This window comes from Cherax quadricarinatus, chromosome 39 (assembly GCF_038502225.1).
Source record: "Cherax quadricarinatus isolate ZL_2023a chromosome 39, ASM3850222v1, whole genome shotgun sequence".
Classification (NCBI taxonomy): Eukaryota; Metazoa; Arthropoda; class Malacostraca; order Decapoda; family Parastacidae; genus Cherax; species Cherax quadricarinatus.
The window spans coordinates 32,775,700-32,803,578 of NC_091330.1; the positions used below are offsets into that span (position 1 = coordinate 32,775,700).

Consider the following 27,879-nt stretch of genomic DNA (forward strand, 5'->3'; position numbering starts at 1 on the left):
ATTAGTCATAGGAATTTAATTTTTGTTTTTAATTTGTACACATGCCATCATAGATGAAGTATTCTCTTATATTAAATTTTAATGTAATAAAGTTGGTAGAATTACCGACAATATGTAAAGTAAAAGGACACAAGTGCAACTAATGTGACATTTATTGTGGCAACGTTTCGCTCTCCAGGAGCTTTATCAAGCCATTACAAACAATACATGGACACAGAGGGTATATAAAGGCTCAGAGTGAGGTGAATACTAGTGAGGTACCATTTCGATGTTCACTAGTGGTAGTAGTAGTAGTAGTAGTAGTAGTAGTGGTAGTGACAAAAGTAATACAATATGGTAGAGCAATTGATTCGTACATGAGTAAAAGGATATAAAAGCTATTACTTGGGTAACATAAAAATAGGTTGGACAAATATAAACTGGAATGAGGCAGGTTGTTTCAGTGTTCACTCTCTGTGCTTTGTGTAGTATAACAGGAGAGACTATGTGATGGCAGGGTTTACTGTTTTCAGGAGGATTCTTGCTAAGACTTCGGAGATGGTGAAGCTGCCGTTGTTTTGTTTAATTGTATTTGAAACAGCGATCAGTGCTGATTCAAGGCACTTGCGTGTGCGGAAATTAGTTTCTTTTATCACTAATTGGGCGTCTCTGAATTTCATAAGATGATTGGTGGAATTTCGGTGTTGTACACAGGCGTTGTTTAAGTTGTCGTTCCTACATGCGTATATGTGTTCATTGAGGCGGGTGTCGAGGTTTCTTGCTGTTTCACCTACGTAGATCTTGTCACAGCCTCCACAGGGTATAGTGTAAACTCCTGCATTGACTGGTTCGTGGTGCTTGGGTTTTGTCCTGGTTAGATCCTTTATTGAAGTGGTAGAAGCGATGGCGACTCTGGTGTTAGCTTGTGAAAGTACTTTTGAGACGTTTAGTGCAACCTGGCTGTTGGGAAGAATTATAACTTTGTTGGGAGCGGTGTTGATGCGTGGAGAATTGATGATCTGAAGAGCTCTTTTCTTGCAGTCTTTGATGAAAAAAGAAGGAAATTGTAACTCAGTGAATGTTTGGTGAATGTAAGTACATTCCTCGTCAAGAAACTCAGGACTACAAATTCGGTATGCTCTTAGGAAAAACCCGATGATGATGCCTCTTTTGGTCTTGGTATCTTGACTGGAATAGAAGTGTGTGAGATCATTTTTATTGGTGGGCTTCCGATAAACTTGAAATCTTAGGTTGTTGTCTACTTTGTGAATGAGGACGTCGAGGAAAGGTAGCTTGTCATTGGACTCTTCTTCTAGTGTAAACTGAATCGCTGGTTCAACTGCGTTGAGCCTTGCCTGAAGATCCCGTACATCAAAACGTTTTGGAGTTATTACGAGGACATCGTCCACGTAACGTAACCAAGTGACGCTTGAAGGGATGATGTTGGCGAAGTGTTCGGACTCTAGGTGTTCCATGTATAAGTTGGCTAGGACGGCACTTATTGGGGACCCCATTCCCATGCCGTAGGTTTGTTTGTAGAGCTTGTTATTGAAGGAAAAACAGTTGAAGTTAACACAGAGTTCAATCAAGTCAACAAAATCTCCGGGAGGTAAAGGAAGATTAAGGTCCTGGTTGACTTTACGTCGTAGAACCTCGATGGCTTTTTTGGTAGGTACTTTTGTGAAGAGGGAAGTCACATCCAAACTGCTTAGTTTCTTGTTACGGATGGAGAGGTTACGGATGCGGTTGAGAAGGTCGCCTGAGTGTTTAAGATGAGCTTTTATATCCTTTTACTCATGTACGAATCAATTGCTCTACCATATTGTATTACTTTTGTCACTACCACTACTACTACTACTACTACTACTACTACTACTACCACTAGTGAACATCGAAATGGTACCTCACTAGTATTCACCTCACTCTGAGCCTTTATATACCCTCTGTGTCCATGTATTGTTTGTAATGGCTTGATAAAGCTCCTGGAGAGCGAAACGTTGCCACAATAAATGTCACATTAGTTGCACTTGTGTCCTTTTACTTTACATAAATTTTAATGAAAATTTATGTATCTACTGAAGAGTCTAGCGCATCTAGATGTACAGGGAAATTTACAATTAAATTATGTATCCGTTAGATTATAATAATTATTGTAATTTCCATCCAGTGTAGTTATATTATGAAAATCAGATAACCTTACATGAAGGAAATCTTTCCTAAAAGAAAGAATTTTGTAATCATATATCAAACTGTCTACAAACAAAACAGGAGATATAGCAGAATTAATCTTAATCCGAACACTAAACAGAGTGACATATTGAGAAGAAAGAATCAGACAATGTGTATAACAGCTATCACAAGAAGACAGTCATGCTAAGAAACCATAATCAGAAAAAGCAAATCTTCCAAAATCAGTAATAATACAGTCATACCTGTTAGGTAAGACACATATGCAACAGTTAGGTATCTTTATTTCGAAACGTTTCGCCTACACAGTAGGCTTCTTCAGTCGAGTACAGAAAAGTTGATAGGACAGGATGGAGCCTTTATATAGTGCCAGGAGGTGAGACGTAGGTTGCTTTGGGAGGGCAGGTCCCTCTCAAACCCAGCCGTTCTCACTAGTAGAGGTCGAAGTTGATGGTCTGTACCAAGATACCCTTGTGTTGCAGTGTCTGACAGAATGAACATTAAAATGGTATAAAATACCGACAGATTGTTAGGTAAGACACATATGCAACAGTTAGGTATCTTTATTTCGAAACGTTTCGCCTACACAGTAGGCTTCTTCAGTCGAGTACAGAAAAGTTGATAGGACAGGATGGAGCCTTTATATAGTGCCAGGAGGTGAGACGTAGGTTGCTTTGGGAGGGCAGGTCCCTCTCAAACCCAGCCGTTCTCACTAGTAGAGGTCGAAGTTGATGGTCTGTACCAAGATACCCTTGTGTTGCAGTGTCTGACAGAATGAACATTAAAATGGTATAAAATACCGACAGATTGTTAGGTAAGACACATATGCAACAGTTAGGTATCTTTATTTCGAAACGTTTCGCCTACACAGTAGGCTTCTTCAGTCGAGTACAGAAAAGTTGATAGGACAGGATGGAGCCTTTATATAGTGCCAGGAGGTGAGACGTAGGTTGCTTTGGGAGGGCAGGTCCCTCTCAAACCCAGCCGTTCTCACTAGTAGAGGTCGAAGTTGATGGTCTGTACCAAGATACCCTTGTGTTGCAGTGTCTGACAGAATGAACATTAAAATGGTATAAAATACCGACAGATTGTTAGGTAAGACACATATGCAACAGTTAGGTATCTTTATTTCGAAACGTTTCGCCTACACAGTAGGCTTCTTCAGTCGAGTACAGAAAAGTTGATAGGACAGGATGGAGCCTTTATATAGTGCCAGGAGGTGAGACGTAGGTTGCTTTGGGAGGGCAGGTCCCTCTCAAACCCAGCCGTTCTCACTAGTAGAGGTCGAAGTTGATGGTCTGTACCAAGATACCCTTGTGTTGCAGTGTCTGACAGAATGAACATTAAAATGGTATAAAATACCGACAGATTGTTAGGTAAGACACATATGCAACAGTTAGGTATCTTTATTTCGAAACGTTTCGCCTACACAGTAGGCTTCTTCAGTCGAGTACAGAAAAGTTGATAGGACAGGATGGAGCCTTTATATAGTGCCAGGAGGTGAGACGTAGGTTGCTTTGGGAGGGCAGGTCCCTCTCAAACCCAGCCGTTCTCACTAGTAGAGGTCGAAGTTGATGGTCTGTACCAAGATACCCTTGTGTTGCAGTGTCTGACAGAATGAACATTAAAATGGTATAAAATACCGACAGATTGTTAGGTAAGACACATATGCAACAGTTAGGTATCTTTATTTCGAAACGTTTCGCCTACACAGTAGGCTTCTTCAGTCGAGTACAGAAAAGTTGATAGGACAGGATGGAGCCTTTATATAGTGCCAGGAGGTGAGACGTAGGTTGCTTTGGGAGGGCAGGTCCCTCTCAAACCCAGCCGTTCTCACTAGTAGAGGTCGAAGTTGATGGTCTGTACCAAGATACCCTTGTGTTGCAGTGTCTGACAGAATGAACATTAAAATGGTATAAAATACCGACAGATTGTTAGGTAAGACACATATGCAACAGTTAGGTATCTTTATTTCGAAACGTTTCGCCTACACAGTAGGCTTCTTCAGTCGAGTACAGAAAAGTTGATAGGACAGGATGGAGCCTTTATATAGTGCCAGGAGGTGAGACGTAGGTTGCTTTGGGAGGGCAGGTCCCTCTCAAACCCAGCCGTTCTCACTAGTAGAGGTCGAAGTTGATGGTCTGTACCAAGATACCCTTGTGTTGCAGTGTCTGACAGAATGAACATTAAAATGGTATAAAATACCGACAGATTGTTAGGTAAGACACATATGCAACAGTTAGGTATCTTTATTTCGAAACGTTTCGCCTACACAGTAGGCTTCTTCAGTCGAGTACAGAAAAGTTGATAGGACAGGATGGAGCCTTTATATAGTGCCAGGAGGTGAGACGTAGGTTGCTTTGGGAGGGCAGGTCCCTCTCAAACCCAGCCGTTCTCACTAGTAGAGGTCGAAGTTGATGGTCTGTACCAAGATACCCTTGTGTTGCAGTGTCTGACAGAATGAACATTAAAATGGTATAAAATACCGACAGATTGTTAGGTAAGACACATATGCAACAGTTAGGTATCTTTATTTCGAAACGTTTCGTCTACACAGTAGGCTTCTTCAGTCGAGTACAGAAAAGTTGATAGGACAGGATGGAGCCTTTATATAGTGCCAGGAGGTGAGACGTAGGTTGCTTTGGGAGGGCAGGTCCCTCTCAAACCCAGCCGTTCTCACTAGTAGAGGTCGAAGTTGATGGTCTGTACCAAGATACCCTTGTGTTGCAGTGTCTGACAGAATGAACATTAAAATGGTATAAAATACCGACAGATTGTTAGGTAAGACACATATGCAACAGTTAGGTATCTTTATTTCGAAACGTTTCGCCTACACAGTAGGCTTCTTCAGTCGAGTACAGAAAAGTTGATAGGACAGGATGGAGCCTTTATATAGTGCCAGGAGGTGAGACGTAGGTTGCTTTGGGAGGGCAGGTCCCTCTCAAACCCAGCCGTTCTCACTAGTAGAGGTCGAAGTTGATGGGCTGTACCAAGATACCCTTGTGTTGCAGTGTCTGACAGAATGAACATTAAAATGGTATAAAATACCGACAGATTGTTAGGTAAGACACATATGCAACAGTTAGGTATCTTTATTTCGAAACGTTTCGCCTACACAGTAGGCTTCTTCAGTCGAGTACAGAAAAGTTGATAGGACAGGATGGAGCCTTTATATAGTGCCAGGAGGTGAGACGTAGGTTGCTTTGGGAGGGCAGGTCCCTCTCAAACCCAGCCGTTCTCACTAGTAGAGGTCGAAGTTGATGGTCTGTACCAAGATACCCTTGTGTTGCAGTGTCTGACAGAATGAACATTAAAATGGTATAAAATACCGACAGATTGTTAGGTAAGACACATATGCAACAGTTAGGTATCTTTATTTCGAAACGTTTCGCCTACACAGTAGGCTTCTTCAGTCGAGTACAGAAAAGTTGATAGGACAGGATGGAGCCTTTATATAGTGCCAGGAGGTGAGACGTAGGTTGCTTTGGGAGGGCAGGTCCCTCTCAAACCCAGCCGTTCTCACTAGTAGAGGTCGAAGTTGATGGTCTGTACCAAGATACCCTTGTGTTGCAGTGTCTGACAGAATGAACATTAAAATGGTATAAAATACCGACAGATTGTTAGGTAAGACACATATGCAACAGTTAGGTATCTTTATTTCGAAACGTTTCGCCTACACAGTAGGCTTCTTCAGTCGAGTACAGAAAAGTTGATAGGACAGGATGGAGCCTTTATATAGTGCCAGGAGGTGAGACGTAGGTTGCTTTGGGAGGGCAGGTCCCTCTCAAACCCAGCCGTTCTCACTAGTAGAGGTCGAAGTTGATGGTCTGTACCAAGATACCCTTGTGTTGCAGTGTCTGACAGAATGAACATTAAAATGGTATAAAATACCGACAGATTGTTAGGTAAGACACATATGCAACAGTTAGGTATCTTTATTTCGAAACGTTTCGCCTACACAGTAGGCTTCTTCAGTCGAGTACAGAAAAGTTGATAGGACAGGATGGAGCCTTTATATAGTGCCAGGAGGTGAGACGTAGGTTGCTTTGGGAGGGCAGGTCCCTCTCAAACCCAGCCGTTCTCACTAGTAGAGGTCGAAGTTGATGGTCTGTACCAAGATACCCTTGTGTTGCAGTGTCTGACAGAATGAACATTAAAATGGTATAAAATACCGACAGATTGTTAGGTAAGACACATATGCAACAGTTAGGTATCTTTATTTCGAAACGTTTCGCCTACACAGTAGGCTTCTTCAGTCGAGTACAGAAAAGTTGATAGGACAGGATGGAGCCTTTATATAGTGCCAGGAGGTGAGACGTAGGTTGCTTTGGGAGGGCAGGTCCCTCTCAAACCCAGCCGTTCTCACTAGTAGAGGTCGAAGTTGATGGTCTGTACCAAGATACCCTTGTGTTGCAGTGTCTGACAGAATGAACATTAAAATGGTATAAAATACCGACAGATTGTTAGGTAAGACACATATGCAACAGTTAGGTATCTTTATTTCGAAACGTTTCGCCTACACAGTAGGCTTCTTCAGTCGAGTACAGAAAAGTTGATAGGACAGGATGGAGCCTTTATATAGTGCCAGGAGGTGAGACGTAGGTTGCTTTGGGAGGGCAGGTCCCTCTCAAACCCAGCCGTTCTCACTAGTAGAGGTCGAAGTTGATGGTCTGTACCAAGATACCCTTGTGTTGCAGTGTCTGACAGAATGAACATTAAAATGGTATAAAATACCGACAGATTGTTAGGTAAGACACATATGCAACAGTTAGGTATCTTTATTTCGAAACGTTTCGCCTACACAGTAGGCTTCTTCAGTCGAGTACAGAAAAGTTGATAGGACAGGATGGAGCCTTTATATAGTGCCAGGAGGTGAGACGTAGGTTGCTTTGGGAGGGCAGGTCCCTCTCAAACCCAGCCGTTCTCACTAGTAGAGGTCGAAGTTGATGGTCTGTACCAAGATACCCTTGTGTTGCAGTGTCTGACAGAATGAACATTAAAATGGTATAAAATACCGACAGATTGTTAGGTAAGACACATATGCAACAGTTAGGTATCTTTATTTCGAAACGTTTCGCCTACACAGTAGGCTTCTTCAGTCGAGTACAGAAAAGTTGATAGGACAGGATGGAGCCTTTATATAGTGCCAGGAGGTGAGACGTAGGTTGCTTTGGGAGGGCAGGTCCCTCTCAAACCCAGCCGTTCTCACTAGTAGAGGTCGAAGTTGATGGTCTGTACCAAGATACCCTTGTGTTGCAGTGTCTGACAGAATGAACATTAAAATGGTATAAAATACCGACAGATTGTTAGGTAAGACACATATGCAACAGTTAGGTATCTTTATTTCGAAACGTTTCGTCTACACAGTAGGCTTCTTCAGTCGAGTACAGAAAAGTTGATAGGACAGGATGGAGCCTTTATATAGTGCCAGGAGGTGAGACGTAGGTTGCTTTGGGAGGGCAGGTCCCTCTCAAACCCAGCCGTTCTCACTAGTAGAGGTCGAAGTTGATGGTCTGTACCAAGATACCCTTGTGTTGCAGTGTCTGACAGAATGAACATTAAAATGGTATAAAATACCGACAGATTGTTAGGTAAGACACATATGCAACAGTTAGGTATCTTTATTTCGAAACGTTTCGCCTACACAGTAGGCTTCTTCAGTCGAGTACAGAAAAGTTGATAGGACAGGATGGAGCCTTTATATAGTGCCAGGAGGTGAGACGTAGGTTGCTTTGGGAGGGCAGGTCCCTCTCAAACCCAGCCGTTCTCACTAGTAGAGGTCGAAGTTGATGGGCTGTACCAAGATACCCTTGTGTTGCAGTGTCTGACAGAATGAACATTAAAATGGTATAAAATACCGACAGATTGTTAGGTAAGACACATATGCAACAGTTAGGTATCTTTATTTCGAAACGTTTCGCCTACACAGTAGGCTTCTTCAGTCGAGTACAGAAAAGTTGATAGGACAGGATGGAGCCTTTATATAGTGCCAGGAGGTGAGACGTAGGTTGCTTTGGGAGGGCAGGTCCCTCTCAAACCCAGCCGTTCTCACTAGTAGAGGTCGAAGTTGATGGGCTGTACCAAGATACCCTTGTGTTGCAGTGTCTGACAGAATGAACATTAAAATGGTATAAAATACCGACAGATTGTTAGGTAAGACACATATGCAACAGTTAGGTATCTTTATTTCGAAACGTTTCGCCTACACAGTAGGCTTCTTCAGTCGAGTACAGAAAAGTTGATAGGACAGGATGGAGCCTTTATATAGTGCCAGGAGGTGAGACGTAGGTTGCTTTGGGAGGGCAGGTCCCTCTCAAACCCAGCCGTTCTCACCTCCTGGCACTATATAAAGGCTCCATCCTGTCCTATCAACTTTTCTGTACTCGACTGAAGAAGCCTACTGTGTAGGCGAAACGTTTCGAAATAAAGATACCTAACTGTTGCATATGTGTCTTACCTAACAATCTGTCGGTATTTTATACCATTTTAATGTTCATTCTGTCAGACACTGCAACACAAGGGTATCTTGGTACAGACCATCAACTTCGACCTCTACTAGTGAGAACGGCTGGGTTTGAGAGGGACCTGCCCTCCCAAAGCAACCTACGTCTCACCTCCTGGCACTATATAAAGGCTCCATCCTGTCCTATCAACTTTTCTGTACTCGACTGAAGAAGCCTACTGTGTAGGCGAAACGTTTCGAAATAAAGATACCTAACTGTTGCATATGTGTCTTACCTAACAATCTGTCGGTATTTTATACCATTTTAATGTTCACAGTCATACCTACAGGGAAAACACAATATAACAAGACCTAAGTACCTGGGAGAGTAGAAGGATACATTACCTGGACACTACACAATCCAGTTTATCAGTACACTGTTAGTGTAACATGAGATGTCTGTATTAAGCTTCAACTTGATCTCAAAGGGTTCAGTTTGTCCTCCAGAGTTACAAACGTGACTAACATGACTTTCCACTTGTACAAAGGTCTATAAGCCAACCAAAACTACAAGAACGTGATTTTACTAATCTGAAATCAATTCATTTAGACTCAGCTTTAATCAACACTATCAATATCATTTCACAAACTCGGAGTCTCACCAATGTCCATAACCGAAGATTTACCCAGCTGATTGTACGTAAACCCAGCACAGCCAAATCACACAGAATGATTTGAAAAAAGTGCCTGGCAAGACGAGACGTCTTATAATACAAGGTCATAAACTACATATTGCATTATTGTCATCACATTGTGTGTGTAATTTCTCATTTATACGAGTGAGTGACTGTTGACCCACTGTTCCTACAGGAGTTCTTCCAGCGGGTGTCATACTTCCACAGCGCCAGCTGCTGCGACTCTGAAAGTGACGATGAGGGGTTCATCGCCAGCGGCTCCCTCAACCCCAGCCAGGAGGATGCTGAGGCAGAACACTCCTTCTCTGCCTCCCTCCCTCCTTTCCAATCCTTCTCTGCCTCCCTCCCTCCCTTCCAAACCTTTTCCACCTCCCTGCCTCCCTACCTCCCGCACAACCATAACAACCACCAGCATTACTACCACGACAACGGTCCAGATACTGACGACGACACAGCTGGAGAAGACGACCTGGTAAGTCAGTTATAAGAACATAAGAACATAAGAATGGAGGAACACTGCAGAAGGCCTACTGGCCCATGCGAGGCAGGTCCTTATCAAAACGACCTCTGTCTAAAGCTACCCAAGTAATAACTCCCGTACCCGATGACACCAATCAAACCCAGCCCCTCCCACTCATATATTTGTCCAGTCTCTTCTTAAAGGTACCCAAGGTCCTAGCCTCTATCACCCCACTGGGAAGACTGTTCCACGCATCTACAGCTCTGTTAGAAAACCAGTACTTACCTATGTCCTTTCTAAATCTAAATTTATCCAACTTTAATCCATTATTCCTGGTTCTTACCTGGTTCGACACCCTCAGTACTTTATTAATGTCTCCCTTGTTTATGCCCGTCATCCACTTATACACTTCAATGATATCTCCCCTCATTCTACGCCTCTCCAGAGAGTGGAGATTTAAGGCTTTAAGTCTATCTTCATACGGGAGGTTCCTTACACAGTAAATCATTTTAGTCATTCTTCTCTGTATGTTCTCTAATGAGTCTATGTCCATCCTGTAGTAAGGGGACCAAAACTGAGCAGCATAATCTAAATGAGGCCTCACTAGTGATGTATAGAGCTGTAAAATAACTTTTGGACTTCTGTTACTTATACTTCTTGAGATAAATCCAAGTAATATGTAGGCCTTGTTGCGCACACTAAGGCACTGCTGTCTTGGCTTCGGGTTTCTACTTACCATGACACCCAAGTCCTTTTCACATTCTGTATAATCAAGCTCTACTTCACCTAGATTATAGCTTCGAGGGTTATTTTCATTACCAAGGGCAAGTACCTTACACTTATCCACATTAAACTTCATCTGCCATTTCTCAGACCAAGACATTAATTTGTTCAAATCGTCCTGGAGTTCGTTGCTATCCTCCTCAGAGTGAATTATACGACCTATCTTTGTATCATCAGCAAACTTACTCATGTCACTCGTAATCCCTTCATCAAGGTCATCATATCCAGGTCATATCCAAGGTCATATCCAGAGTGAAGAGCTAAACCTGTAAGATTTTGCAAAGCTTGTGGAACTGGAGGTAATTAATAAGAATAATAGTATTTAACTGATTTCTTGAGGTAATGTATCACCTGGAGAATGACGGGTAATTATTATATACATGAGGAAGCGATAAACCAGTAAGAGTCATACAGCATTTAGAATACGACAAGTATTTATAGCTAAATTAGCAGGGAAACGATAAAGCCATAGGAAACATATATGGTAAGAAGGTAGTTATTTTAGTGATGGTAGTGAAGGTGGTGACGGTAGTGATGGTAGTGAAGGTAGTGATGGTAGTGATGGTAGTGAAGGTGGTGACGGTAGTGATGGTAGTGAAGGTGGTGACGGTAGTGATGGTAGTGAAGGTGGTGACGGTGATGGTAGTGAAGGTGGTGACGGTAGTGATGGTAGTGAAGGTGGTGACGGTAGTGATGGTAGTGAAGGTAGTGATGGTAGTGAAGGTGGTGACGGTAGTGATGGTAGTGAAGGTGGTGACGGTAGTGATGGTAGTGATGGTAGTGAAGGTGGTGACGGTAGTGATGGTAGTGAAGGTGGTGACGGTAGTGATGGTAGTGAAGGTGGTGACGGTAGTGATGGTAGTGAAGGTGGTGACGGTAGTGATGGTAGTGAAGGTAGTGATGGTAGTGAAGGTGGTGACGGTAGTGATGGTAGTGAAGGTGGTGACGGTAGTGATGGTAGTGAAGGTGGTGACGGTAGTGATGGTAGTGAAGGTGGTGACGGTAGTGATGGTAGTGAAGGTGGTGACGGTAGTGATGGTAGTGAAGGTGGTGACGGTAGTGATGGTAGTGAAGGTGGTTGACGGTAGTGATGGTAGTGAAGGTGGTGACGGTAGTGATGGTAGTGAAGGTAGTGATGGTAGTGATGGTAGTGAAGGTGGTGACGGTAGTGATGGTAGTGAAGGTGGTGACGGTAGTGATGGTAGTGAAGGTGGTGACGGTAGTGATGGTAGTGAAGGTGGTGACGGTAGTGATGGTAGTGAAGGTAGTGATGGTAGTGAAGGTGGTGACGGTAGTGATGGTAGTGAAGGTGGTGACGGTAGTGATGGTAGTGAAGGTAGTGATGGTAGTGAAGGTGGTGACGGTAGTGATGGTAGTGAAGGTAGTGATGGTAGTGAAGGTAGTGATGGTAGTGAAGGTAGTGATGGTAGTGAAGGTGGTGACGGTAGTGATGGTAGTGAAGGTAGTGATGGTAGTGAAGGTGGTGACGGTAGTGATGGTAGTGATGGTAGTGATGGTAGTGATGGTAGTGATGGTAGTGATGGTAGTGATGGTAGTGATGGTAGTGATGGTAGTGATGGTAGTGAAGGTGGTGACGGTAGTGATGGTAGTGATGGTAGTGATGGTAGTGAAGGTGGTGACGGTAGTGATGGTAGTGATGGTAGTGATGGTAGTGAAGGTGGTGACGGTAGTGATGGTGGTGACGGTAGTGATGGTAGTGAAGGTGGTGACGGTAGTGATGGTAGTGAAGGTGGTGACGGTAGTGATGGTAGTGAAGGTGGTGACGGTAGTGATGGTAGTGAAGGTGGTGACGGTAGTGATGGTAGTGATGGTAGTGATGGTAGTGATGGTAGTGAAGGTGGTGACGGTAGTGATGGTAGTGAAGGTGGTGACGGTAGTGATGGTAGTGAAGGTGGTGACGGTAGTGATGGTAGTGATGGTAGTGATGGTAGTGAAGGTGGTGACGGTAGTGATGGTAGTGATGGTAGTGATGGTAGTGAAGGTGGTGACGGTAGTGATGGTAGTGAAGGTGGTGACGGTAGTGATGGTAGTGAAGGTGGTGACGGTAGTGATGGTAGTGAAGGTGGTGACGGTAGTGATGGTAGTGAAGGTGGTGACGGTAGTGATGGTAGTGATGGTAGTGATGGTAGTGAAGGTGGTGACGGTAGTGATGGTAGTGAAGGTGGTGACGGTAGTGATGGTAGTGAAGGTGGTGACGGTAGTGATGGTAGTGAAGGTGGTGACGGTAGTGATGGTAGTGATGGTAGTGAAGGTAGTGATGGTAGTGATGGTAGTGATGGTAGTGAAGGTAGTGATGGTAGTGAAGGTGGTGACGGTAGTGATGGTAGTGAAGGTGGTGACGGTAGTGATGGTAGTGATGGTAGTGAAGGTGGTGACGGTAGTGATGGTAGTGATGGTAGTGATGGTAGTGATGGTAGTGAAGGTGGTGACGGTAGTGATGGTAGTGAAGGTGGTGACGGTAGTGATGGTAGTGATGGTAGTGATGGTAGTGAAGGTGGTGACGGTAGTGATGGTAGTGAAGGTGGTGACGGTAGTGATGGTAGTGAAGGTGGTGACGGTAGTGATGGTAGTGATGGTAGTGATGGTAGTGAAGGTGGTGACGGTAGTGATGGTAGTGAAGGTAGTGATGGTAGTGAAGGTGGTGACGGTAGTGATGGTAGTGAAGGTGGTGACGGTAGTGATGGTAGTGAAGGTAGTGATGGTAGTGATGGTAGTGAAGGTGGTGACGGTAGTGATGGTAGTGAAGGTGGTGACGGTAGTGATGGTAGTGAAGGTGGTGACGGTAGTGATGGTAGTGAAGGTAGTGATGGTAGTGAAGGTGGTGACGGTAGTGATGGTAGTGATGGTAGTGATGGTAGTGAAGGTAGTGACGGTAGTGATGGTAGTGAAGGTGGTGACGGTAGTGATGGTAGTGAAGGTGGTGACGGTAGTGATGGTAGTGATGGTAGTGAAGGTGGTGACGGTAGTGATGGTAGTGATGGTAGTGAAGGTGGTGACGGTAGTGATGGTAGTGAAGGTGGTGACGGTAGTGATGGTAGTGAAGGTAGTGATGGTAGTGATGGTAGTGAAGGTGGTGACGGTAGTGAAGGTAGTGATGGTAGTGAAGGTAGTGATGGTAGTGATGGTAGTGAAGGTAGTGATGGTAGTGAAGGTGGTGACGGTAGTGATGGTAGTGAAGGTGGTGATGGTAGTGAAGGTGGGGACGGTAGTGATGGTAGTGAAGGTAGTGAAGGTAGTGACGGTAGTGATGGTAGTGAAGGTGGTAGTGATGGTAGTGATGGTAGTGAAGGTGGTGACGGTAGTGATGGTAGTGAAGGTAGTGAAGGTAGTGATGGTAGTGAAGGTGGTGACTGTAGTGATGGTAGTGAAGGTGGTGACGGTAGTGATGGTAGTGAAGGTGGTGACGGTAGTGATGGTAGTGAAGGTGGTGAGGGGAGTGATGGTCGTGAAGGTGGATGTGATGGTAGTGATGGTGACGGTAGTGATGGTAGTGAAGGTAGTGATGGTAGTGATGGTAGTGAAGGTGACGGTAGTGATGGTAGTGACGGTGGTAGTGATGGTGATGGTAGTGATGGTAGTGAAGGTGGTGACGGTAGTGATGGTAGTGAAGGTAGTGATGGTAGTGATGGTAGTGATGGTAGTGATGGTAGTGATGGTAGTGAAGGTGGTGACGGTAGTGATGGTAGTGATGGTAGTGAAGGTAGTGATGGTAGTGAAGGTGGTGACGGTAGTGATGGTAGTGACGGTAGTGATGGTAGTGATGGTAGTGATGGTAGTGATGGTAGTGAAGGTGGTGACGGTAGTGATGGTAGTGATGGTAGTGAAGGTAGTGATGGTAGTGAAGGTGGTGACGGTAGTGATGGTAGTGATGGTAGTGATGGTAGTGAAGGTGGTGACGGTAGTGATGGTAGTGAAGGTGGTGACGGTAGTGATGGTAGTGAAGGTGGTGACGGTAGTGATGGTAGTGAAGGTGGTGACGGTAGTGATGGTAGTGATGGTAGTGAAGGTGGTGACGGTAGTGATGGTAGTGATGGTAGTGAAGGTGGTGACGGTAGTGATGGTAGTGATGGTAGTGAAGGTGGTGACGGTAGTGATGGTAGTGATGGTAGTGAAGGTGGTGACGGTAGTGATGGTAGTGATGGTAGTGATGGTAGTGATGGTAGTGATGGTAGTGAAGGTGGTGACGGTAGTGATGGTAGTGATGGTAGTGAAGGTGGTGACGGTAGTGATGGTAGTGATGGTAGTGAAGGTGGTGACGGTAGTGATGGTAGTGAAGGTGGTGACGGTAGTGATGGTAGTGATGGTAGTGAAGGTGGTGACGGTAGTGATGGTAGTGAAGGTGGTGACGGTAGTGATGGTAGTGAAGGTGGTGACGGTAGTGATGGTAGTGATGGTAGTGATGGTAGTGAAGGTGGTGACGGTAGTGATGGTAGTGAAGGTGGTGACGGTAGTGATGGTAGTGATGGTAGTGAAGGTGGTGACGGTAGTGATGGTAGTGAAGGTGGTGACGGTAGTGATGGTAGTGATGGTAGTGATGGTAGTGAAGGTGGTGACGGTAGTGATGGTAGTGAAGGTGGTGACGGTAGTGATGGTAGTGAAGGTGGTGACGGTAGTGATGGTAGTGATGGTAGTGAAGGTGGTGACGGTAGTGATGGTAGTGAAGGTGGTGACGGTAGTGATGGTAGTGATGGTAGTGATGGTAGTGATGGTATTGTGCTTTTTTTTGTATTTGTGTGTGTGTGTGTGTGTGTGTGTGTGTGTGTGTGTGTGTGTGTGTACTCACCTAGTTGTACTCACCTAGTTGAGGTTGCGGGGGTCGAGTCCGAGCTCCTGGCCCCGCCTCTTCACTGATCGCTACTAGGTCACTCTCCCTGAGCCGTGAGCTTTATCATACCTCTGCTTAAAGCTATGTATGGATCCTGCCTCCACTACATCGCTTCCCAAACTATTCCACTTACTGACTACTCTGTGGCTGAAGAAATACTTCCTAACATCCCTGTGATTCATCTGTGTCTTCAGCTTCCAACTGTGTTCCCTTGTTACTGTGTCCAATCTCTGACTATGGAACTGAATTTCTCCAGGCCGAGGGACTGACAACCTCAAATTCTACGACTACAAGGGTGATGGACTGATTACATCGTCTTCACATCTCTACTGTTCCTGCCTACTTTCTGTATTCGACTGAAGAAGCCTACTGTGTAGGCGAAACGTTTCGGAATAAAGTTGTCTAACTGTTGCATATGTGTCTTACCTAACAACATCCTGTCTTTGTCCACCTTGTCAATTCCTCTCAGTATTTTGTATGTCGTTATCATGTCCCCCCTATCTCTCCTGTCCTCCAGTGTCGTCAGGTTGATTTCCCTTAACCTCTCCTCGTAGGACATACCTCTTAGCTCTGGGACTAGTCTTGTTGCAAACCTTTGCACTTTCTCTAGTTTCTTCACGTGCTTGGCTAGGTGTGGGTTCCAAACTGGTGCCGCATACTCCAATATGGGCCTAACATACACGGTGTACAGGGTCCTGAATGATTCCTTATTAAGATGTCGGAATGCTGTTCTGAGGTTTGCTAGGCGCCAATATGCTGCAGCAGTTATTTGGTTGATGTGCGCTTCAGGAGATGTGCCTGGTGTTATACTCACCCCAAGATCTTTTTCCTTGAGTGAGGTTTGTAGTCTCTGACCCCCTAGACTGTACTCCGTCTGCGGCCTTCTTTGCCCTTCCCCAATCTTCATGACTTTGCACTTGGTGGGATTGAACTCCAGGAGCCAATTGCTGGACCAGGTCTGCAGCCTGTCCAGATCCCTTTGTAGTTCTGCCTGGTCTTCGATCGAGTGTATTCTTCTCATCAACTTCACGTCATCTGCAAACAGGGACACCTCAGAGTCTATTCCTTCCGTCATGTCATTCACAAATACCAGAAACAGCACTGGTCCTAGGACTGACCCCTGCGGGACCCCGCTGGTCACAGGTGCCCACTCTGACACCTCGCCACGTACCATGACTCGCTGCTGTCTTCCTGACAAGTATTCCCTGATCCATTGTAGTGCCTTCCCTGTTATCCCTGCTTGGTCCTCCAGTTTTTGCACCAATCTCTTGTGTGGAACTGTGTCAAACGCCTTCTTGCAGTCCAAGAAAATGCAATCCACCCACCCCTCTCTCTCTTGTCTTACTGCTGTCACCATGTCATAGAACTCCAGTAGGTTTGTGACACAGGATTTCCCGTCCCTGAAACCATGTTGGCTGCTGTTGATGAGATCATTCCTTTCTAGGTGTTCCACCACTCTTCTCCTGATAATCTTCTCCATGATTTTGCATACTATACATGTCAGTGACACTGGTCTGTAGTTTAATGCTTCATGTCTGTCTCCTTTTTTAAAGATTGGGACTACATTTGCTGTCTTCCATGCCTCAGGCAATCTCCCTGTTTCGATAGATGTATTGAATATTGTTGTTAGGGGTACACATAGAGCCTCTGCTCCCTCTCTCAATACCCATGGGGAGATGTTATCTGGCCCCATTGCCTTTGAGGTATCTAGCTCACTCAGAAGCCTCTTCACTTCTTCCTCGGTTGTGTGCACTGTGTCCAGCACTTGGTGGTGTGCCCCACCTCTCCGTCTTTCTGGAGTCCCTTCTGTCTCCTCTGTGAACACTTCTTTGAATCTCTTGTTGAGTTCTTCACATACTTCACGGTCATTTCTTGTTGTCTCTCCTCCTTCCTTCCTTAGCCTGATTACCTGGTCCTTGACTGTTGTTTTCCTCCTGATGTGGCTGTACAACAGTTTCGGGTCAGATTTGGCTTTCGCTGCTATGTCATTTTCATATTGTCTTTGGGCCTCCCTTCTTATCTGTGCATATTCGTTTCTGGCTCTACGACTGTTCTCCTTATTCTCCTGGGTCCTTTGCCTTCTATATTTCTTCCATTCCCTAGCACACTTGGTTTTTGCCTCCCTGCACCTTTGGGTAAACCATGGGCTCATCCTGGCTTTTTCATTAATCCTGTTACCCTTGGGTACAAACCTCTCCTCAGCCTCCTTGCATTTTGTTGCTACATATTCCATCATCTCATTAACTGGCTTCCCTGCCAGTTCTCTGTCCCACTGAACCCCGTTCAGGTAGTTCCTCATTCCTGTGTAGTCCCCTTTCTTGTAGTTTGGCTTCATTCGTCCTGGCCTTCCTGCTTCTCCCTCCACTTGTAGCTCTACTGTGTATTCGAAGCTTAAAACCACATGGTCTCTGGCCCCAAAGGGTCTTTCATATGTGATGTCCTCGATATCTGCACTACTGAAGGTGAATACTAAGTCCAGCCTTGCTGGTTCATCCTCTCCTCTCTCTCTTGTAGTGTCCCTTACGTGTTGGTACATGAAGTTCTCCAGTACCACCTCCATCATCTTAGCCCTCCATGTATCTTGGCCCCCATGTGGGTCCAAGTTCTCCCAATCGATCTCCTTGTGGTTAAAGTCACCCATGATCAGGAGCTTTGCCCTGCATGCATGAGCTCTTCTGGCCACTCTAGCCAGTGTGTCAACCATCGCTCTATTGCTCTCGTCGTACTCTTGCCTTGGCCTCCTGTTGTTCTGTGGTGGGTTATACATCACTGCTATTACCACCTTGGGACCTCCAGAGTGAAGTGTTCCCACTATGTAATCACTTTCTTCTCCGCTATCTCCTCTCTCCAGCTCATCAAAATTCCAGCGATTTTTGATCAGCAACTCCTCCACCCCCCCTGTTCCCTCTGTCTTTCCTCAGGATTTGGTATCCCGTTGGAAAGATGGCATCTGTTATCATACCTGTAAGCTTGGTTTCTGTGAGAGCTATGATGTCCGGTGATGCTTCTTTGACTCTTTCATGCCACTCCTCCCACTTATTTGTAATTCCATCAGCGTTTGTGTACCATACCTTCAGTTTCCTTTCCAACACTGTGGTTTGGGGGGCCTGTGTGTGTGTGTGTGTGTGTGTGTGTGTGTGTGTGTGTGTGTGTGTGTGTGTGTGTGTGTGTGTGTGTGTGTGTGTGTGTGTGTGTCCCTTGGAGAGATGACTCTATGAATTATAAATTAACTGTTTGTTGTTCCCAGGTACGTTTGACTCCCTATAAGAGGACGTCCTGTGCCTCCCTCTCCTGTATCATGAGATCTCACAGCACTGACGTCCAGAACAACCCAGCTACTGACACTACCAAGCACCGTTCTCTCTGCCTCAGCCATCACTGATCATCACACACGCACACACACACACACACACACACACACACACACACACACACACACAGGCCAGGAGCTGTGACTCAACCCCTGAAACAAGAAATAGGTGTGTACACACACATAAGCACATTGTCAGGAAGCATTTCTTCAGTCACAAAGCTTTCAGGAAGTGGAATAGTCTGGAAAGTGATGTAGTGGAGGCAGAATCCATACATAGCTTTAAGTAGAAGTATGATAAAGAAGCAGAGAGAGAGTGGACTTAGCAGCAACTAGTGAAGAGGTGGGTTTCGACCCTTGCAACCACAATTTGGAGAGTACAATAAGGGGATTATACACAAACAGGAAGAAAACTGTAAAAATGCTTTCGAGACAGTTGTGCACGAGAGATCAGTGCAGAAGCTAGAGGAGCAGGCAAGAATAACAGGAAAGGTACTTCAATGGATTACAGAATACCTAAGAGAAAGGAAACAATGAGGGATGCTACATGACGAGGTGTCAAAGAGGCGCCTGTTACGAGTGGGGTTCCACAAGGATTAGTTTTAGGGCCGTTGCTGCTTCTAGTATGTGTGAATGACATGATGGAAGGGATAGATTGAGAGGTGACTCTGTTCGCAGACGATGTGAAACCAATGCGGAGAATTCAAACGGATGAGGATCAGGTATGACTACAAAGGAATCTGGACACGCTACAAGGCTGGTCCAACAACTGACTCCTGGAGTTTAACCCCACCAAGTGCAAAATCGTAAAGATTGGAGAAGGCCAAAGAAGACCGCAGACGCAGTACAGGCTAGGAGCCCAAAGGCTGCAAACCTCATTCAAGGAAAAGAATCTTGTGTTGAGAACCGTACCGATCACATATAAATGCAGCAGCATATGGGCACCTGGCAAACCTAAGAATAGCATTTCAACACCTGAGTAAGGGGTCGTTCAAGACACTGTATACCGTGTACTTCAGGCCCATATTGGAGTATGTAGCACCAGTATGGAACCCACATCCGGTCAAGCACGTCAAGAAATTAGAGAGAGTGCAAAGCTTTGCAACAAGAATGGTTCCAAAGCTATGAGGCATGTCTGCGATTAGAGGGAAATCAACCTGACGACACTGGAGGACAGGAGAGATTGAGGGAGCATGACAACGACTTATAAAATACTGAGAAAAATTGACAAGGTGGATAGGGATAGAATGTTGCAGAGATGGAACATAACAAGAAGGGGTTGAAAACTGGAAGTTGAAAACATAGATGAGTCATAGGGATGTTAGGACATATTCCTTCAGTCACAGACTGTCAGGAAGTGAAACAGTTTGGAGGGTGATGTAGTGAGGCAGGATCCATACATAACTTTAAGAAGTACGATAAAGCTTATGGAGCAGAGTTGAGATGGAAAGGACTAGAGAAGAGTTGGGACTAGGAGCTGAGATTTGACCCCTTCAACCACAAATAGGTGAGTACACACATACATACACACACACACACACACGCACACACACACACACACACACACACACACACACGCACACACACACACACACACACACACACACACACACACACACACACACACACACACACACACACACACACACACACACATATATGAAGGACACCTCGGGGCCAGTGACACGTGATTCTGAGCTTCGAATGCATAGTAGAGTAACAAGTGGAGAGGGAAGCAGGAAGGGCAAGACGAATGAAGCAAAACTACAAGAGAGGGGACTACACAGACATGAAGAATTTCCTGCACGAGGTTCAGAGGGACAGAGAACTGGCAGGGAACTTCGTAAATGAAATGATGAAATATGTGACAACAATATACAAGGAAGCTGAGGAGAGGTTTTTACCCTAAGGTAACAGAAATAACGAGAAAGCCAGGATGAGCCTTTGATTAACCCAAAGGTGTAGAGAGGCCAAAACCATGTGTGCTAGAGAATGGAAGAAGTATAGAAGATAAAGGACCCAGGAAAATAAGGAGAGCAATCGTAGAGCCAGAAATGAATTTGCACAGGTAAGAAGGGAGGCCCAAAGATAATACGAAAATAACATAGAAGTGATATCCAAATGTAACCCGAACCTGTTGTACAGCCACATCAGGAGGAAAAACAACAGTCAAGGACTAGGTAATCAGGTTGAGGAAGGAAGGATAGATCACAAGAAATGACCGTGAAGTATGTAAGGAGCTCAACAAGAGATTCAAAGAAGTGTTCACAGAGGAGACAGAAGGGGCTCCAGAAAGATGGAGAGTTGAGGTACACCATCAAGTGTTGGACACAATGCATACAACCGAAGAATATGTGAAGAGGCTTCTAAATGAGCTTGATACCTCAAAGGTGATGGGGCCGGATAACATCTCTCCATGGGTCCTGAGAGAGGGAGCAGAGATGCTATGTGTACAACTGTTAACAATCTTCAACATATTTATCGAAACAGGACGACTACCTGAGGTATGGAAGACAACAAATGTAGTCCCTGTTTTTAAAACAGGAGACAGACATGAAGCATTAAACTACAGACCAGTGTCATTGACATGTATAGAATGAAAAGTCATGGAGAAGGTTATCAAAAGAAGAGTGGTGGAGCACCTTGAAAGGAATGAGCTTATCAATGTTAACTAGCATGGTTTCAGGGACGGGAAATCCTGTGTCATACACCTGCTGGAGTTTTATGACAGGGTGACAGCAGTAAGACAAGAGAGAGAAAGGTGGGTAGATTGCATTTTCTTCGACTGTAAGAAGGCTTTTGACACAGTTCTGCACAAGAGATAAATGCAAAAGCTGGAGGACCAGGCAGGTATAACAAGGAAGGTACTGCAATGGATCAGGGAATACCTGTCAGGAAGACAACAGCAAGTCAAGGTATGCAACAAGGTGTCAAAATGGGCACCTGTGACGAGCGGGGTTCCTCAGGGGTCAGTCCTAGCACCGTTGCTGTTTCTGGTTTATGTAAATGACGTGACAGAATGAATACACTCAGAAGTGTCCATGCTTGCAGATAATGTGAAGTTGATGAGAAGAATTTAATCGAATGAGGATCAGGCAGAATTACAAAGGGATCTGGACAGGCTGCAGGCCTGGTCCAGTAACTGCCTCCTGGAGTTCAACTTAGATGAATCTCTGGGATATTAGGAAGTATTTCTTTAGTCACAGAGTTGTCAGGAAGTGGAACAGTCTGGGAAATCAAGTAGTGGAGGCAGGATCCATACATAGTTTTAAGAAGAGGTACGATAAGCTCATGGAGCAGGAAGAGTGAACTCGACCTCTGCAAGCACAATAGGTGAGTGCAGTTAGATAATCCTAGGAATGTTGCATCACCTAGAGCAGGGGTGGTCAGAACATTGGCTGCGATCTAGCAAAAGATTGCAGATCACACGATGACCACTAGACTTGAAATATGTATTTAGGCTAAAACATAATGATAAGATAAGATAAGATAAGATAAGATAAGATAATATATATACTCAGTCAGTATTTGAGCAGAGCAATATTCTTAGTAAAGAAACCATACCACGGGTGGGGTTAGAGTCAGCGATCGGAGAGTCACGAAACTCCAGACCGTCTGATCGTGGGTTCTAACCCCACCCGTGGTATGGTTTGTTTGCAATCGTGTCATTACGATTTCGTGAGTCAGTAATGTTCTTAGTAATTACTAACCTGTGGAGTTGATCTCATTGACAAATTGTAGAATGTCAACATATCTAATGATTTTACACTAGTAAGTTTTGATGTCACTATGTTGTTCACGTGATTCCTTGTCAACGACTTGTTATCTTAATTGGAAGAACAATTAAAAAAGTTCTCCTTGCCTTTTGAAAAAACAAAAAAAGTACCATTATTGAACAGAGTTGTGTGTAGTTGACTGCAAGTTTGAGTTTGAGGGGAAATATTATGCACAAAGGCAAGGAATGGCCATGGGTAATCTATTATCTTCCTATTGAGCAATATTTACATGGAATTTATCGAGGTTAGGCTGCTGAAAGATATCCTGCCCTGTCAAGCTAAATGGTTCAGATATGAAGGTGACATCTTGTGTCTGCCATTTACCAAAACCTAACCTTTCGTCCAGTGTATTAAATCTCCATTGAAAAATGAAGTGTATTTTAAACTTCCATTTTTAGATGCGTTGATGTACCGGGTTGACAGAAAATTTAAGTTTACAGTATATTGGAAGGCCACCAATGTGTGTTCACACATTCACTATAATTCCAACCATGAGACAAGAGTTAAAAGGTGTATTTTGTTTTTACTGTGCTTCTTATAGCTTAACGAGTGTGCATCCCGGAGTTCCTAGATGAAGAAATTAGGTGAATATCTTACATTGCCATGAAACTGAGGTACACTAAGAGTTCGTGGAATCTGCATTGCTGACAGCTAGGAAAGCTAATCATAGAGCTGAGCTTGGGATAACACCTCAGCTCAACAAATGTGCTGGTTCTCCCATACAATGAGAATTTATCTGTCCTTCTGAATGCCCTTATAATACTTAATAAACAAGTAGTTTTTAAGGATTAACATATTGTTAAGAATCATTGTGATAAAGAATTCTCCTCAACAGTTTGCTGGTGGTGTCCGCAGAATTGGTTCCAATGGTTGCACCTTATCCTATATGGGACAAACTGGCAAACCTCTAGATTTTAGGACATCACAACACTGCTATTCGATACAAATTGCCCAGGAATCGAACACAGTTTTCAGCATCATTAGAATCTGCAATAACTGGGCAAGTTGGTTGGAAGCCAGAGTTTTTGTCCCTTGTTCCTCTTAGTTTGAACAGAATATTCAGTCTTTATGGCTATGGGTATTGGTATGCCTCTGGGCACATCCTACCTGCTGTCTGTTGCTTCCATTCTTTCTGCCTCATTCAACCAAAGATGCTTGATCATTTTTCTTGGATCTTCTCTACTCTGCTACATTTCAAGCTTCTGATGTGTTGATGGCAACAAGAAAGACCTAGAATTATCATTCAACTCTCCTCATGGTTTTTTTCACCTTGTTGTTTGTTTCTTTGTGATTCTTGCATTATACATATATATATATATATATATATATATATATATATATATATATATATATATATATATATATATATATATATATATATATATATATATATATATATATATATATATATATGTTGAACAGCATCAACCGCGAAATAATCACAAAGGCTAATCTCTGGTCGAAGGAGACCTCGAACCTACGAACCTTGGGACAAGGAATGCAGTGCTCTAATCACATTTAGAAGAGAAGATTGTTGGTGTCGTACCACAATGGACCAATACCTTCGCTTCCAGCCAACGCTAGACGTTTTGATCCAAGGCAGCCAGCATTCAGGCAGGTGGTGCTAGCTATTTCAGGGGACAGGAATTTTGCATTTCGTTCAAGGTCCAGTGCAAAGTTTTCGAGGCGAATCCACCTAGAAAGAGGAAACAATCAACATGTCTGCCAGAGTGAATGCCAAAGTCTGCTAGAGTGAATGCCAAAGTCTGCTAGAGTGGATGCCAAAGTCTGCTAGAGTGAATGATAAAGTCTGCTAGAGTGAAAGCTAAAGTCTGCTAGAGTGAATGCCAAAGTCTGCTAGAGTGGATGCCAAAGTCTGCTAGAGTGAATGCCAAAGTCTGCTAGAGTGGATGCTAAAGTCTGCTAGAGTGGATGCTAAAGTCTGCTAGAGCGAATGCCAAAGTCTGCTAGAGTGGATGCCAAAGTCTGCTAGAGTGGATGCCAAAGTCTGCTAGAGTGAATGCCAAAGTCTGCTAGAGTGGATGCTAAAGTCTGCTAGAGTGGATGCTAAAGTATGCTAGAGTGAATGCCAAAGTCTGCTAGAGTGGATGCCAAAGTCTGCTAGAGTGGATGCTAAAGTCTGCTAGAGTGGATGCTAAAGTCTGCTAGAGTGAATGCCAAAGTCTGCTAGAGTGGATGCTAAAGTCTGCTAGAGTGGATGCTAAAGTCTGCCAGAGTGAATGCCAAAGTCTGCTGGAGTGAATGCCAAAGTCTGCTAGAGTGAATGCCAAAGTCTGCTAGAGTGAATGCCAAAGTCTGCTAGAGTGGATGCTAAAGTCTGCTAGAGTGGATGCTAAAGTCTGCTAGAGTGAATACTAAAGTCGTCTGCTGGAGTGAATGCTAAAGTCGTGTGCTGGAGTGAATGCTAAAGTCTGCTAGAGTGGATGCTAAAATCTACTAGAGTGAATGCTAAAGTCTGCTAGAGTGAATGCTAAAGTCTGCTGGAGTGAATGCTAAAGTCTGCTATAGTGAATGCTAAAGTTTGCTAGAGTGAATGCTAAAGTCTGCTAGAGTGAATGCTAAAGTCGTCTCCTGGAGTGAATGCTAAATTCTCCTAGAGTGAATGCTAAAGTGTGCTAGAGTGAATGCTAAAATCTGCTAGAGTGAAGGCTAAAGTCTGCTAGAGTGAATACTAAAGTCTGCTAGAGTGAATGCTAAACTCTGCTGGAGTGAATGCTAAAATCTGCTAGAGTGAATGCTAAAGTCTGCTGGAGTGAATGCTAAAGTCTGCTAGAGTGAATGCTAAAGTTTGCTAGAGAATGCTAAAGTTTGCTAGAGTGAATGCTAAAGTCTGCTGGAGTGAATGCTAAAGTCTGCTAGAGTGAATGCTAAAGTCTGCTAGAGTGAATGCTAAAATCTGCTAGAGTGCTAAAGTCTCCTAGAGTAAATGTTAAAGTCAGCTGGAATGAATGCTAAAGTCTGCTAGAGTGAATGCCAACTTCTGCTAGAGTGAATGCTAAAGTCTGCTAGAGTGAATACTAAAGTCTGCTAGAGTGAATGCTAAAGTCTGCTAGAGTGAATGCTAAAGTCTGCTGGAGTGAATGCTAAAGTCTGTGTGAGTGAATGCTAATGTCTGCTAGAGTGAATCTTAAAGTCTGCTAGAGTGAATTTTAAAGTCTGCTAGAGTGAATTTTAAAGTCTGCAAGAGTGAATGCTAAAATCTGCTAGAGTGAGTCATAAAGTCTGCTAGAGACAACGCTAAAGTCTGCTGGAATGAATGCTAAAGTCTGCTAGAGTGAATGCAAAAGTCTGTTAGAGTGAATGCCAAAGTCTGCTAGAGTGAATTTTAAAGTCTGCTAGAGACAACGCTAAAGTCTGCTGGAATAAATGCTAAAATCTGCTAGAGTGAATGCAAAAGTCTGTTAGAGTGAATGCCAAAGTCTGCTAGAGTGAATGTCAAAGTCTGCTATAGTGGATGCTAAAATCTGCTAGAGTGAATGCAAAAATCTGCTAGAGTGAATGCTAAAGTCTGCTAGAGTGAATGCTAAAGTCTGCTAGAGTGAATGTTAAAGTTTGCTAGAGTGAAAGCTAAAGTCTGCTAGAGTGAATGCTAAATTCTGCTAGAGTGAATGCTAAAGGCATCTGCTCGAGTGAATGCTAAAGTCTGCTGGAGTGAATGCTAGAGTCTGCTGAAGTGAATGCTAAAGTCTGCTGGAGTGACTCCTAAAGTCTGCTGGAGTGACTGCTAAAGTCTGCTGGAGTGAATGCTAAAGTCTGCTGAAGTGAATGCTAAAGTCTGCTAGAGTGAATGCTAAAGTCTGCTAGAGTGAATGTTAAAGTCTGCTAGAGTGAATGCTAAAGCCTGTCTTAATGAATGCTAATGTCTGCTAGAGTGAAAGCTAAAGTCTGCTAGAGTGAGAGCAGAAGTCTGCTAGAGTAAATGCTAAAGTCTGCTGGAATGAATGCTGAAGTCAGCTAGAGTGAATGCCAAAGTCTGCTAGAGTGGATGCCAAAGTCTGCTAGAGTGAATGCTAAAGTCTGCTAGAGTGAATGCTAAAATCTGCTAGAGCGAATGCTAAAGTCTGCTAGAGCGAATGCTAAAGTCTGCTAGAGTGAATGCTAAACTCTGCTGGAGTGAATACTAAAGTCTGCTAAAGTGAATGCTAAAGTCTGCTAGAGTGAATGCTAAAGTTTGCTAGAGTGAATGCTAAAGTCTGCTAGAGTGAATGCTAAAGTCGTCTACTGGAGTGAATGCAAAAGTCTGCTAGAGTGAATGCTAAAGTCTGCTAGAGTGAATGCTAAAGTCTGCTAGAGTGAATGCTAAAATCTGCTAGAGTGAATGCTAAAGTCTGCTAGAGTGAATGCTAAAGTCGTCTGCTGGAGTGAATGCAAAAGTCTGCTAGAGTGAATGCTAAAGTCTGCTAGAGTGAATGCTAAAATCTGCTGGAGTGAGTGCTAAAGTCTGCTGGAGTTAATGCTAAAGTCTGCTGGAGTGAATGCTAAAGTGTGCTGGAGTGAATGCTAAAGTCTGCTGGAGTGAATGCTAAAGTCTGCTGGAGTGAATGCTAAAGTCTGCTGGAGTGAATGCTAAAGTCTGCTGGAGTGAATGCTAAAGTCTGCTGTAGTGGATGCTGAAGTCTGCTGGAGTGAATGCTAAAGTCTGCTAGAGTGACTGCTAAAGTCTGCTAGAGTGAATGCTAAACTCTGATGGAGTGAATACTAAAGTCTGCTGAAGTGAATGCTAAAGTCTGCTGGAGTGAATGCTAAATTCTGCTGAAGTGAATGCTAAAGTTTGCTGGAGTCAATGCTAAAGTCTGCTGGAGTGAGTGCTAAAGTCTGCTGGAGTGAGTGCTAAAGTCTGCTGGAGTGAATGCTAAAGTCTGCTAGAGTGAATGCTAAAGTCTGCTGAAGTGAATGCTAAAGTCTGCTGGAGTGAATGCTAAAGTCTGCTGAAGTGAATGCTAAAGTCTGCTGGAGTGAATGCTAAAGTCTGCTGGAGTGAGTGCTACAGTCTGCTGGAGTGAGTGCTAAAGTCTGCTGGAGTGAATGCTAAAGTCTGCTGGAGTGAATGCTAAAGTCTGATGGAGTGAGTGCTGAAGTCTGCTAGAGTAAATGCTAAAGTCTGCTGGAGAGAATCAGCTAGAAATGTCTGCTAGAGTGGATGCTGAGAGTGAATGCTGTCTGCTAGAGTGAATGCTAAAATCTGCTAGAGTGCTTACTGCTAGAAATGTCTGCTGGAGTGACTGTCTGCTAAAGTGAATGCTAAAGTCTGCTAGAGTGAATGCTAAAGTCCGCTAGAGTGAATGCTAAAGTCTGCTAGAGTGAATGCTAAAATCTGCTAGAGTGAAAGCTAAAGTCTGCTAGAGTGAATGCTAAAGTCGTCTGCTGGAGTGAATGCAAA

At 44.1% G+C, this 27,879-nt stretch overlaps 1 protein-coding gene across 2 annotated transcripts in view; it reads left to right on the forward strand.

Annotated features, from left to right (window-relative positions):
* LOC128696230 (insulin receptor-like) overlaps positions 1–22,851 on the forward strand; it is a 442,718-nt gene extending 419,867 nt beyond the window's left edge. For both annotated transcript variants that reach the window (XM_070092553.1, XM_070092554.1), the window contains exons 22-23: positions 9,479–9,775; positions 18,640–22,851. In XM_070092553.1, the coding sequence (XP_069948654.1) occupies positions 9,479–9,775; positions 18,640–18,774 (432 nt within the window). In that variant the 3' untranslated portion in view covers positions 18,775–22,851. The remainder of the gene's footprint in view (positions 1–9,478; positions 9,776–18,639) is intronic.
* Positions 22,852–27,879: the final 5,028 nt, after the last annotated feature.